This window comes from Cavia porcellus, unplaced genomic scaffold (genome assembly GCF_034190915.1).
Source record: "Cavia porcellus strain 051 isolate PalLab524CR breed Dunkin Hartley unplaced genomic scaffold, mCavPor4.1 scaffold_28, whole genome shotgun sequence".
Lineage (NCBI taxonomy): Eukaryota > Metazoa > Chordata > Mammalia > Rodentia > Caviidae > Cavia > Cavia porcellus.
The window spans coordinates 28,988,912-29,002,689 of record NW_026947511.1 but is presented as its reverse complement, the minus strand read 5'-3'; the positions used below and the strand labels follow the sequence as shown (position 1 = coordinate 29,002,689).

Below are 13,778 nucleotides of genomic sequence, written 5' to 3'. Positions count from 1 at the left end.
CAGGCCCAGAATCAGGACCCCACTGTTTGCTTCTGGGAGGAAAAGAAAAGTATCCGGGACCCCGCCTAATCTGAGCCTCCGCCCAGGAGCAGAGAAGCGAGGAGACTGAGAGGTGTGTACAGCGTCACACAGCCGCACCTGTTCTCTAGGAGCAGAGTTTAATCTTGCTGCTAATTACCTTGCCAGACCCTGGTTCTCGGGAGGTGAGAAAGAGAAAGAAAAGAACCTGGGGGCGGGACCACGTAGCCTGCTTTATATCAGAATGGAGACACAGAGGGTTAACTGCCTGGCTGTGGTCACAGGGCAGAAAGAAACTGCTCCTCCTATTCTGCCGCTCTTAGCAGAGCTGGGCAGGAGCACATGTGTGTCCTCATTTGACCCTGTCGGTAGCCCTATGAGGACAACTCAGATTTACAGCTGTTTATCTAAAAATCTTAGAACCAGATAACACTCACAATTCAGGCCTTCTGGGCTCGGAAAAGTAATTGTGTAGGGCAGTGTTTCTGTAGCAGAAACATGCATGATCTTGCGCTAGTCCAGTTCAGATTTTGTCACCAAAGAAGTGTGCACTGAATTCAGTGGCGAGGGGGTGGAAGGAGCTTTTGGCCTACAGCATCTTTAGAATTGCAGAGAAGAGGAAATGGACCAATGTGGCAGTGTCCTCATTTCCCAGCTGCAGACCCTGAGGCTCGGGGAGGCTGGGCCACCCAGGCTGCCGCAGAGTCTCTGCTGCTACACAGCTGTGTTCAGGACCCTGAGACCCCCACCCCCAAAGGTTCAGGGAGAAAGGAGGGGACCCCGGGCTGCACTTACTTGGCGATATCTTGTTTATGGGAGGCAAGGACCCTGCCTCTGACACTTGCTGTCCCGCTAGGGTCACGAGTTCCTGGATCTCTGCTGTTGCTGTGGAGTTATGGAGACTTCCTGCAAGGAAAAAGGCGCCTCAGTACCGGGAGCACCCCTAATCCAACACGCTCAGACCGAAACAGCTTAGAATATTTTTACATACATCATAAGAGGATGGGACCTGAGTCTAAACATGCAATTCATAATTTAGATAAGTCATGAACATAACTTTATGCAAATATTTTAAATAATTATTATAAGAGATATTAATTGTTAATATTTCTAAAGTTTAAGTTATTAACTAGTTAGAGCTATTGTAATTACTAGTTTTAAATTTTTTTTTGCTTTTTTTTTTTTATCGATACTGGGGATCAAACTCACGACTTCCTGCTTGCAAGGCAGGTGCTTATGTGCTGAGCTAAATCTCCAGCCCCTAGTTTTAAATTTTAATAATTTAGGGGATGGAATAAAACTTGTGCCTCACAGCTGAGGGTGCCCTTTCCTTGTGGGGAAGCTGATTAAAATGTGGGTTTTGTATCTGCGTTTTGACCCAGACCCATCCCATGAGGTCAGGTGTGGGATTTTCCATTTGCGGCATCACACTAGCCCTCGAAAAGCTGTAAATTCTGGATTTTGGATTTTTGGATGAAGGGTACTCAATTTGTATTTGGGATGTCTGAGGCCTGGATGCAAGGTTAAGGCCAGAGAAGCTGGGCTGGGCCTCCCCGACCCCCCTCTCTCACCTTCACAGGCGGGCAGGCTGCAGACCTGCACGGTGTCTGGTTTGTCGCCCTCGCACTGCCTGAGGCTGTTGGCCGTGGTCCTGCACACCACCTGCCGCTGCTGGATGCCCTCTCCACAGGTGGCAGAGCACTGTTGTACAGAGTGGCGATCAGCGTGGTGTGGGGAGAGACAGAGGATGACCATGAGCTCAGAGTCCAGCCAGAGCCCAAGGACAGCAGGCAGGAGAATGTCCTCGGTTGACATGCAAGAACTGCTTCCAAACACATGCCATGATACCACATCTGTCCTCAGGTTCTTAACCAGGGGCAGGGCTGCCACCCAAGCTCCTTGGGCCCTTGCATAATTTAAACCTAAACCCAAGTGAATCTCTAGCTTGAGAGGGGACTTCTGGGACCTCATTCCAGCTACCACCACCTGCATCCATGTGCCTGCTCTGTGCCCAGGTTCTCAAACAGTCTATGATCACCCCTGTTGTGATCCGTTATGTGGCGTGAGCTGGGGCAGGACAATTTGCTTGGTGTCTTGTTAAGGGCAGGTAGCTGGATCATGATGTCTGCTGTCCCTCTGACTCTGTTCCCAACTCTATAACCCAAGAGACCTAAGTGACAGAGTCTCTATGAAGCCTTCTATCTCTGACATTCAATGACCCCATGGCTCTATTTACCCAATACTGGCTCGCAGAGGCATGTTTACAGCGTCTCCTTCCTCAGAGGGGAAAGGCACAGGTGCACCGAGCAAAAGACAAACAGACTGTAGGTGCAAGGGCTGCCACCCACCACGTCCCCTGCACCTAATACTCTTCCCACTGTGACAAGTGGCTTGGGGGAGGGGCCCTGGTGGCAGGACAAGGACCCCAGGAAAGCAAGTTTGCCCACTGTGAGTGAGTCACTTTCTAGCACTGACCAAAGTCTACTCTTTGCTCCCAGTGGACAGGAGAGAGCTTGCATACTGAGCATGTGACCATTGCGTGATACATTAAGGTCAAGGGGCCACCATGGGACAACCATGGTTCATTCTCCCAGGACAAATAACAGACCAGAGTCACACAAAAAGCAGCAACATGCACTCTGGAGCACTGGCCAGCCTCACAGGAACTCTCTTTTCTACCTCCTCACCTCTCTGTTAATTTATCTTTGGGACCATCAAGGACCAGTAATCGTTGTATTAAAACAAAATTGTATGTTATGGAGAAGAATGTAAAATTTTCATTGAGTAGGGTTATTTTGCTATTCATTTATTTATCGGTGTATTCTGGAGACAGAACCCAGGGCTTCAAACATGCTAGGCAAGTGCTCTCCCACTGAGCCACACACAGCCCCAACCTCAAGCAGGGATTTCTGGATCTTTAAAAATACTTATTATGTGCTGCTTAAAGCAGGCCCTCTCTGACTACTCTCAGTTTTGGTCCCATTCCCACCATCCTGCAGCCTGATCTGTGAATGCTACTTCTGTCATTGGTTTATGTGTCTATTATGTCTCCTTCAGGGGACTGTAAGCTGCAAGTGAAATCCTGTCCTGTCTGATGCTGGGTTCCTGGCACGCTTTGTACAATGCCTGGTTTATAAGTGTTTCTGGAAGTTAAGGATGTGCTTTAATTTGTTCCTGTGGGATATAGGGATGTTACCCTTGGCTCCTGGAGCCTCTCTCCTGAGTGCCTCTCACCTGCTGAGGACCACTCACCTGGGACCAGGCTCCCATTCGCCACTGGGCTGGGCAGGGAATGCGGAGGCAGGGCCTCCGGGCCTCAGGCCGGGTACCAGGACAGGCCTTGGCTGGCATGGCCTTACGGGTGCCGTTGGAGAGGGGCAGCAGGCACTGTACCCCCCGAGTCTGCACCCCCAGCTTCCCGCAGCTCCGGCTGCAGGCACTCCATTCTTCCGTCACCCATCTGGGAATAGTCAGGACATAAGGAGGGGAGATGGACCAAGCAGACACTACCTCCCACATGTCACCTCCCACCCTCAGATGGACAACAGGTAACAGCTAGAGTAGGTTTGGCATCAGAATGTTCAGGGCCCAAGCCAACTTTCCACCTGGCGCTGCAGCTACCTGGCTGTGTGACCTCAGCAAGGTTATAGTTCCTCCTGCTGTTTTTGTTTTTTTGAGACAGGGACTCACTACACAGTTCAGGCTGGTCTCAAGCTCACTTTGTAGCCCAGACTGGTCTTGAACTTGCAACAATCCTGCCTCAGCCTCTCAAGTACTGGGATTACAAATCATGTGCCACCATGCTTAGCTTGAACTCATTTTGTAGCCCACACTGGCCTCGAATTTGCAGCAATCCTCCTGCCTCAGTCTCCCAAGTACTGGGATTATAGGCATGTACCACCATGCCCCGTTACTATTTCCTGAAGTGAAGCAAGATAACAAATTGAAGCCAGGCACCCTTTGTGTCCTGAGGCAGACTATTATATGCCCCACTAAACCGGGTGACCACTCTTTGGATCAGAATTGTTACAGCATCCCTTAGATACTTGAGTGTCTCCCATGTGCTAGGACAATCCTGGGCACAGAGGCACGGCACAAAACAAACCAAAGCCACACTTTCCCAGAGACCCCCTTCCATGGGGGTGCACATGGTCAACCCTGCACGCAGGCTCTGTGGTCACTTCTGTGATGTTAGTCTGAGTGGAAGGGTACAGGGACAGCATGGAGGGTGGGTACGAAGCTGTGGGCACAGGAGGGGCTGGATACTTCAGCCCAGGCTGGGTATAGTATAGCCATCACAGACTCTAGTGCTGGCCGCCAGCCCCCATCCTGGCTCTGGATTACACGTGCACTCTGTCCCTGACCTAGAGTCCATCACAAGGCATAGCATTCACTTCTCTCCCTGAAGTCTCCTCCTCATAACCCCCAATATGTGACCTTGTGCTCAGCAGGGCCTGTGTCCTCAGGTGGGGAAATCCCAAGTGGGAACTAGCAGGCCAAGTGTCTGGGGTGGACAGTGTCCTGGCCTAGGGACTGGGGTCAGAAAGCACAGAATCCACAGTGCACATCTGAGCTCTGTATATCACTAGGGGAAAGCCATGTCTGGGAGATTCTTCCTTCTTCTAGGGGTGAAAATTAGTGACCTAGGAACCGCAGAGGACATGGAGAATGGGTGCTGCTCAGCTGCTGAAACCTGGCTCCCAGGCAGAGCTAGGAAGGGATGGCAAGCAGCACCTCCTCTGGGTCAGGACAGTGAGAAGCAGGGATCAGGCTCCAGAGTGCTCACCCGGGCTGGGGGCACGGGTGCTGGTTGCAGCGCCGGCGGATAGGCTTGGGCCTCTTCCGGGGGTCACACAGGTGCTGGTGCACCATGTGGTGGTCCTGTCTGCGCCGGCAGCCATACTTGGTGAACTGGATACCTGTGAAGGGTGGGCTGCTGTCTGGAGAGCCAAGAGTGGGGGCAATTCCCCCCTCCCTGATGCCTTTGTGCCCCGTCCTGCCCAAGACACTTTCTGTCTCCCTCAATCAGGTCTGTCTCTTGCTCCCTGGTGCAGCATTGGTGGGAAGTAGTTTCACACAGCTTCCTGTGTCCAGGGGGCCAGGTCTCAAGGGTAGAGGACCTGCCCGGAGCACCTCACCCCATCCCTACTTAGCCCAGGTCCATAGGAACTCTTTAGGGGAAACAGAGGCATGCACAGTGACATGTCAAAAGAAGACAATGCCAGACCACCACCTGCCTCCCCCCACCCAGCTCCTCTCCTCCCAGAGGGTCACTGGTGCCCCACTGGGCAATAGGGGGGGTCAGGAGAGCAAGCACCTCCTCCACAGGCCTTGGTGCAAGGGGCCCAGCTCTTGAGCGCCCACTCGTAGGTATCCGTCTCCTCCAGAAGCACGTTGTTGCTCCCGATGAGGGGCAGCAGGTCCTCGTGGATGATGTACTTATAGGCCAGGCTGCCTCGGGGGCTACCCTCAGCTGGGGGGAGCACCTGAGGGGAGATGGGGAGCAGGTAGCACGGGACCAAAAAGAGCAGCAGGGTGGGGATGGGGCCCAAGGGAAGGATGGGGGTTAAAGACAGGGATGAGGCAGTGCCGAGCGTGGTTGGGGATGAGTGGGCTGGCAGCCATATGCCAAACTCCTACTGCCCAAACTAAATACCTGCTGTGTGCCAGCCCTGAGAGCAGCTGGTCAGTACTGTCCATAGACCTATGTCCTAGTGAGGACAGCACCCACATCCCTGGGTCTTTTGCTGACTCCCTGACTTTGGAAGGTGTCAGGAAGCACCCTGCCAGCTCTTAAGCACAAATGAGAAGCTGCCCAGGAGCCAGCGCCTCGGCCCCCTGCAGACATGGGAGTATCCCCAGTCTGTGCAGGCTGGCAGCAGACAGCACAGGGCAAGGGGCGAGCAGGGCCACTGCCAGGAATGGGGCTCACCAGGACAGCGATGGCTTCAGGCAAGGGCCCGCTGGTCTTGAGGCTGTCCTTGGTATCTTCCACCTCATGTTCCCACTCCAAGCCCAGCGCGGTAAAGGTCTGGCTCAAGGCTTCCTTGCCCTTGGGGTTGAGGATGAAGCTGCCGGTGACCTGGTTCTTCACGGCTGGCAGGACAGAAACACACAGATTTCTACTTCCTTCTAAGGGACTTGAGAATGTGGACCACAAAGGCCTTCCTAGTGTGCCTAGGTGGCTCCTCTGGCTGCCTGCCACTCCTTCCACCTGAATCCTTCCCACCGTCCAGGTCCACACAATGTCTCCTGCATGCACTTGTCCTGCCTCTGGTCCTGGTGTCCACCATTGCTCACACTCGCTGCTCTGTTTCGTCCTATTTCCATCTACAGATATAGCTCAACGTGACTCCTCCAGCCTGCTTTGACTGCGCCACCCTCAGAAATGCTGTCCTCCCTGGAGCTTCTATAGCAAAGCGCAGAGGTGACAAGCTCAGGCTTTAGAGTCACAGACATCATGGGAAGTGATTTGGGGTCCCCGTGCTGCCTCAGTTATCCCAACTGTAAAATGTGAAGACAGTGTCCTTCATAGGTCATCATAGGGCTTAAATGAGGTCATGGTTTCAGTGTGGGCAGTGCTGTGGACTTCACTGCCAAGGCTGCCACCACCCTGCACTTCTGCAAAGAGCACATTCTCCAGCAGACATACCCACCCAGGCATGCATCACACGCACGCTCACTCACACATTCACATTCTATACATGTGCAGGGGCCTGCCTTGTACCTCATAAACCTGGGCTACTCCCGCTTCCAGCTCCCAGTACCCCTATACCTTCTCCCTGCAGGCGCCCCACATGGTCCCCTCCACCTGCCCCTGTCCTGGCAGCCTCTCTCTGACTGCCAAAGGAAGCAGGTCTTGGCCCACAAGGCATGTGCCCCCTCTATGGGGACCAAAGACCTAGGCTTCCGGAGGCAGGTGGGAGGAGCTGGCAGCTAACATTCAGGAACCATCATTCCAGGGAGACAGCAGAGCTGTGTCAGAGTAGCACCCCTCCCTTCTGCTCTGATTCCAGCACAGCCCCTCAAAATCTGGCAGGCACAACGGGCAGGAATTATCCGAGCTAATGTCTGAAAACTCATGTTCACTGTAGCAGAGGGCCAGGGTGGGACATAGGAGTCCTGAACCCCAGCTGGCTCTGCCCCCGACCTACAAGGGTAAATGAGAGTAAACACGGGCCTAAATTCATGGCAGGCCTGAGTTTTCACTTGTGCCTCCTGCCTGTGTGTATCATGCCCTTCACAGTGCCTCCTTAAGCTGGTTAGGAACCAATCACAGCTATGCTAAGGAGAGACACCGATGCGGGCGTCTTATCCAGGCAAGGCACGTTCTCCAGGTTTATTGATAATAATCTAAGGTACCACAGTCAGCATTTTTATATTTGCTAAGACGGGTCGTGCTTTGTGTTAGCGTTCCTGGTGCGGCAGGTGACACAGAAGCGGGACTCACTGGGCATACTCAGTTAGTGGGGACCATGCCAAGGTGACAGTGCAGCCCACACGCCTTCTGAGAGGGATCTGAACACAGATCCACAAGAGAGATCCCAGCTACTGCAGAAGCAGCCCACTGCCCACAGCACACCAGGCCCTGCTCCAAACCATGCTCAAGGGTTTGTAATTGAGATAAAATCCACCACATACAATCCACTCTAATTATTAAAGTGTGCAATTCAGTGATGTGTTACTACATTCAGCCATCATCACCATGAAATTCCAAAACATTTTCATCACCCCCAAAGAAACCCAATACCATTAGCAGTCACCCCATATCCTCCCCTTAACTCCTGGCACCCATGAATCTATTTTATGTCTAGATTTACATCTTCTGCCAATTTGCTTTCAGCAAAAACAAAACAATAAAAATATCTCTCATGTCATGTTAATATTCTTACAACTGGAATTTTTAAATTTAATTCATCTTGGAGTTCTAATTTTTTAACCTGTCTTGGCCTCATAGTTATTTATAAGCATAAATCCATACCTGGGCTAAGGACTCTGAGTTTAAGTAGCACTAAAATGAGGAGAATCGGATCTAAGTGGTGGACTGCAGGAACGGTCCTCAACTTGTCCTGCTCCTACACACAGTGCTGCAATGCTCCCTTGCATGGTGACTTTATCATTTCTTCCATCAAGAGACTGGATTCCTACTGGGGTGTGTGTGTGTGTGAGTGTGTGTGCGTGTATTTCAGTACAGAAGATTCCCAGGGCATTTGCTCTGGTCACATCACCAGTCTTTTTTTTTCTCTTGAGACAGGGTCTTGCTCAGTTGCTCAGGCTGGGCTCAGACATGGAGTCTTCCTACCTCAGCCTCCCTGAGTGGCTTGGCCATGTGATGTGGGCCAAAGGCACATTAGAAAAGGATGTAAGCAAAGGGTGCTACTGCTGAGGACAAGACAGACACCAGGTAAGGAATCCCTGGTGAGCCTGCTGGAGACATGGCTCTGTCACCCTGATGGTCTGAGTTGACAGCCAGTACTAACCCTGGCCAGCCAGCTTCCAACAGCCCACCAGCCGGTGACATCTATGTGGGTCCCCAAAGCAGCTCACAGAGCTAGCAATCACTCCAAGAGACTACATGCTGGACAGGCGAGTCACGCAGCAGCAACTGACCCACACATCCTGGGACAAGGTTGGCTTCCTTCAAAAGCCAACTCAGTCCACGAGAAATCTGAACAGTGGCTGCCGTGGGGAAGAAACTACCCCGAGGGACAGAGGGCAGGGTAGGGGCTGTTCACTTGATCTCCTTTTAGACCTCCAGAAGTGAGACTCACCCATTCGGTATAGAGTTAAAACTAAGAAGGGTTCTCTGGCCATGGCTCAAGCCTGTGAAACTGCCCCGAACTGTCTCAGCACCCCAAACCTCAGGGCACCCGCACTCACCGATGCGGTGGGGCGCCTTCTCCAGCGTCTCAATCTGGATGTGTCTGGCTCCCGCTGGTATCTGCACCAGTTTGTGAGCTGCTGCCACACAGGAGGACACTGGTCAGCAGGGAATGTCCTAAGCAAGGGGGCCCCTGCCCAGCAGCCCACCCCGAGCACCCAGGAACAGCTCCTCAGCACAGGGCCTCTCTGCCTGCACACTGGGGGTTGCACAAGGCCCATGGGAGGGACACGTGTGCCACTGCGATCCCCACCTTCTTGACCCTCTTCTCTCACTTCTGCTACTTCCCCTCCTCGCTCCTCTGATCTCTCTCCTTTCTTCTCACACTTCAGCTACCGTAGGGGCTTAATAAAGTGGGCCGCGAGGATCCCACCTTTCTCAGTCACCAACCATACAATGAGACAGGCTCAGGGTCCCTCAGCCCTGCTGGAACCATGACCTGGATCAAGGGGAGAGGCACCCGAGAGTCACGCAGCCCAAGCCCGCTCACCTGCCTGCTTGGAGGCTTTGCCCAGCGTCCCCTTCACGGTCCTGCAGTGGGAATTGTCACCGCCACAAACTCCGCACTTGTCATCTGCCTTCATGGACCCCATCTCCTTGTCACAGCCAAAGGGCTGAGGCAGAGGTGAGATGAATGGGAAGAGTACCCCACCCAGGCTCTCTTCCCAGTCCCCAGGCCCTCCCTGGCGAGGAATCCTGGCCCAAAAGGCCTCCCAAGACAGGACCCTCCCTCGAATTCACCATGGGACCTAAACTTGCCTTCTCCTCTCCTGGGAATGGGGCTGGGCAGTAAGTGACCCCTTTCCTGCAGCCTAGGGCTATACAGAGTACTCAGGGGCTTCCTGAGTGCAGCAGATATGGCCATGCTATCTCCTATGGAACATGAGGACGGCACTGTGGAGCGTCCCTTGGATGACACCCACCACACACTCGCCACGGGCACAGACACTGTACGGGTCCCGGTAGCTGCAGCGTGTCCCATCGTGGACCACTTGGTTCATGTACACCACCTCGCCCGTGTCCGCTGACTGGCAGATCAGCTCACACTTCTGGGTGTCTGTGGGCAGAGGGACCACGATGAGCCCTGGCTGGGCTGGCAGACAGCTGGTGGCCCAGGATGACACCGGTGCACAGCCCAATTAAGAAGCTCTTCAGTCAGCTTGGGGCAGGAGGGGTGCACTCTTTGTGGACCCAGAACTTAAGCCCCTTGTGAGGCCCTTAGAGATGAGGCATGTAACCTAGGGCAAATGATCTAACGTTCTCTCTTATCATTATTCCTGATCGGAAAAATGCCACATCATTTTTGGTTACTGAGAAAAATCAAGCCACAAACTAGTAAGAATCACAGTGAGCCAATACTTAGTGCCAGAAGTTCAAGAACTTGCTCATGGCCACACAATGAGCAGTTCAGCGCAATTCTAAGCGGGGCAGTCCACTATGAGTGGCAGACCTCTACCACACTTCACCGGGCACACCTGGAGTGGCTTGATGGTGCATCACAGGGCGGTGAGAAAGTGAGGCAGGATGCTGGCCTGGATTTGGCTTGTGAATGGAGCTGCAGTAAGGCACGGGGGGGGGGGGGACGGGACACAGAACCTCCCTGTTCTGACAGTTAAATTTTCTCCTATCTGGACCACGGATGGCCTAAAAGGAGATTCCAGAGAACATGTAAATAAACAGTTGCTGTGCTTCTTAGATGAAACAAGGCTGAGTCTCAGCTGACGTCCTGGGATTTTATCTATAAATCCTGGGAAAAGCCCAAGTCCAGCTGCTTCCTGGACACCCCTGCTCCCTCCCCACACTGCAGCTGCTTGTTCAGGTTCTGATGGGACCAGAAGGCTTCCAAAGTAAGCCTTTCCTGCAGCCCATTCTAAGGAAATTAGCTGTTCCTGCTTCTGGTCCCTGACCTCACAGGACACCTGGTGACTTCTTGCCTCCAGCACACAGGATTCCAAGCTGGAGCCACAATGTCCAAGATGTGCTTGAATATCCTGCGTAAGAGCCAGATTCCCGGTGGGACCCAGGTCTGAGGTACTCCACTGCTCTGGAGGTCAGGCAGGGTCCTGACCAACACACCTAGGCAGCCTGCAGCAAGGGAATGGTGAGGAGAATGGGAGGAGTCCAGGCAGAAGGACAAACACTCCCAGCAAGGGTTCCCAGAGGAGTCTGTAATGACAGGCCCCTGAGGTCCCTTCCAGCTTGAGGATCCTGGCATTCAAACATGAGCAGGGAGTGTCCTTTTTGATGCCTTGATATCCCTTCACATTTGCTGGTGGGAGTACTGGAGGGTGACCTCACATGGCCCCACTGGGTGCCCAAGACACAGTGGAGGGCACTCACCATCATTCGGCTCATAGGGGAGCCAGCTGTGCTTGGCATTCTGGTGGATGTAGTAGGAGTTGCGCTTGGCACACTGCTGGGCCCGGAAGTCCTCGTAGGGCCCGGGACAGTCCTCACTGTTGCAGATCTGGTACTCGAACAAGGGTCCTGAACAGGAGCGGCCTCCATAGGCTGGGCTGGGTTAGCACAGAGAGACCTGGTGACCTGGCTGGCTGGGAAGGCCGGAGGGTGGGCAGGCTGCCGGGGGCAGCATCACAAGGGCTCCGCCAACTCATGAGCTAGAGAGGGACCGGCAGTGTGGCCACTGAGATCAGTCTCCAGATCCCCTCCTCCCTGACTATTCCACCTTCAGGTAGACACCACTTCTTCCCCTGTGTGTGTGGGTGAGCGGAACAGATAGACAGACAGATATGGGGAACGGCCAACCCTTTCCAACAGGGCTGGAAATCAGTCTTACCCCATCGGATTATTCCTTTAACAGAGTCTGGAATGCAGCAGACACTTAATAAATGACTCGACTACTATTCTTTGCATTTGCTCCCATTCGGGATCATAATAAATTAAGGAGTGGTCAAGGAGACTTGATTTGGAATCACAAGGGGGGAGTACCCAAGCCCTCTTTGGGCTGTGCCTTAATTTCTCCTTAAAAAGCCAGACCATAAAACTTCCTATTTTACACACTCTTGGTACATCTGTGAAGAATGATAAGGACATTGTAAAGCAATCTGTACTCTTTTCTTCGTTAAGCCAAAAACACTAGGTGAGACTCCAAAGTATTTAAGTGCTAATCAATACAAAGTTGCCAAGGTTAACAGCTGCTGCTGACAGATGCTTGCAGACTCCCAGGCTAAATGCTTAGCACTCTACCTGGCTCTCACAAAGTGTTTCTTACACTTTGCAAAGTAACAATTATAACAGCAGCTGGCATCTATGATGCGTTCCACCTGCACCAGACATGGTGCCTGGGGCTCACATATTATTTCATTTAGGCCTCATAAAATAAAACAGTTATTTCAGGAAGTACAACCACAGCTTTGATCAAGGAAGGGCATAACTGTCAGTCTTGACTGCAAAGTGGTTCGGGACTATCATCTGGACTTTTGTTTCTTCAACAAATGAAAATTACAAGGCAGATTATGTGGCTCCCGTTTGTAGCAGGCCAGTCTAGCTGCCCATAGGACAGGCTGCTTCTTAGGCGGTGAGCTTCTTATCTCTGCAACAGCTGCTACTTCTGAGGATGCAGAGCTGCTGCGGTCCTGCGATCTGCCATTGTGCAGTATTCATCACACTACTCAGTGCCAGGAGTGGCTAGGCGAGGCCCTGTTTTGGAACTTGCTCCCAAGTTCCAAAGACGTGGGTTGGGGGAGGGGATGTTACAGAGGGGATGAGGAGGGACCAACAGACATCACCCCAGAATGCTGACATTTATGTGGGGGCCGAGAGGCTTTGACATTAGAAAGAGGTAAGTTAAGAAGGAAGTTTTGCCTCATGCAAAGTAGAAGGTGAAAACTGGGGAACACATTCGGCACATATTGATCAGTGTTTAGTCCAAATTTAGCTGAAGGGTCCAGGTCATGGGAGGGCTGGTTTACCTGGCAGGCTTGGGCCCACCCAGGTTCAGAGCATCATTTGACACTCATGAATGTCTGAGTGTCACTTGTTCAGATGCATTCCCAAAGTCAGCATCCCACCCAGCAGATACAGGTGTGATCAGATCCACCCCAGTTCTGGGTCCTCACCAACAGAGTACATGACATCTGGGGGACATTTGCTTCTGCACCTGGTCTTTCACTGCCTTCCTTTCCATGTCCTTCTACCCTAGGAAGGGGTCCCTTGCCCAGCCCACCCCAGGAAAGTGCACTCACGGGGGGTTGTCACAGCTCCGACTGCGGGATCGCACTCCACCTCCGCAAGACCGAGAACACGACCCAAACGTGGACCAGGGACTCCAGCCTCCATCCTGGCCATACATCTGCTCTGGCGACTTCCAGATGCAGTGACCTTTGAAGCACCACTAGGTTGGAGCAGAGGGCATGAGGTCATCCTGGGCCATGGCAGTGGAGCCTTCCATGGAGGCTGCTAAAACAGGCACACATTGAAGCTGGTGGACACCATGGGGAGCCCGGAGAAAGAGATGCTAAGAGAAAGCCTGGAACCAGCCAGAATCCCACCCCTGCCATGCGCTGAGCAACCTCAGACCAAGGGCTTACCTTCCTGGCCCCCTCAAGGGTACAATACAGACAGTTATACCCACCTATCACAGTCGATAAATATCGCAGATATTATTTGATGAGATTAATGATGATAATAATTGTGCAATTACTTTATTCAGCACCCCAGGAGAAATAAAGACACACTCTTTCCAAGCTAGAGTGAAATCTCTAGAGGCAAGGGCTTCAGAAAGCTATGAGATGCCATGAGGTCCTTCATGTCAAGTGTCCAGTTCAAAGATTTTTTTTTTTAAGTATAAACTCACAGAGTTGTGCAACCTTCACTTCAATCCAACTTTAGAGCATTTCCATCACCCTTGAAAGATCAT

At 52.5% G+C, this 13,778-nt stretch overlaps 1 protein-coding gene across 4 annotated transcripts in view; it reads right to left on the bottom strand.

Moving 5' to 3' along the window:
- Nucleotides 1-13,778, bottom strand: part of Adamts14 (ADAM metallopeptidase with thrombospondin type 1 motif 14) — a 68,948-nt gene that overhangs the window by 2,947 nt on the left and 52,223 nt on the right. For 3 of the 4 annotated variants that reach the window (XM_013156907.3, XM_013156908.3, XM_003473591.5), the window contains exons 11-21: nt 13,105-13,253; nt 11,240-11,415; nt 9,823-9,956; nt 9,390-9,513; nt 8,899-8,979; nt 5,951-6,114; nt 5,336-5,504; nt 4,805-4,937; nt 3,271-3,478; nt 1,590-1,719; nt 814-924 (exon numbers count right to left, since the gene is read on the bottom strand). In XM_013156907.3, the coding sequence (XP_013012361.1) occupies nt 814-924; nt 1,590-1,719; nt 3,271-3,478; nt 4,805-4,937; nt 5,336-5,504; nt 5,951-6,114; nt 8,899-8,979; nt 9,390-9,513; nt 9,823-9,956; nt 11,240-11,415; nt 13,105-13,253 (1,579 nt within the window). The remainder of the gene's footprint in view (nt 1-813; nt 925-1,589; nt 1,720-3,270; nt 3,479-4,804; nt 4,938-5,335; nt 5,505-5,950; nt 6,115-8,898; nt 8,980-9,389; nt 9,514-9,822; nt 9,957-11,239; nt 11,416-13,104; nt 13,254-13,778) is intronic. The other variant, XM_013156909.3, reaches the window with a different exon arrangement.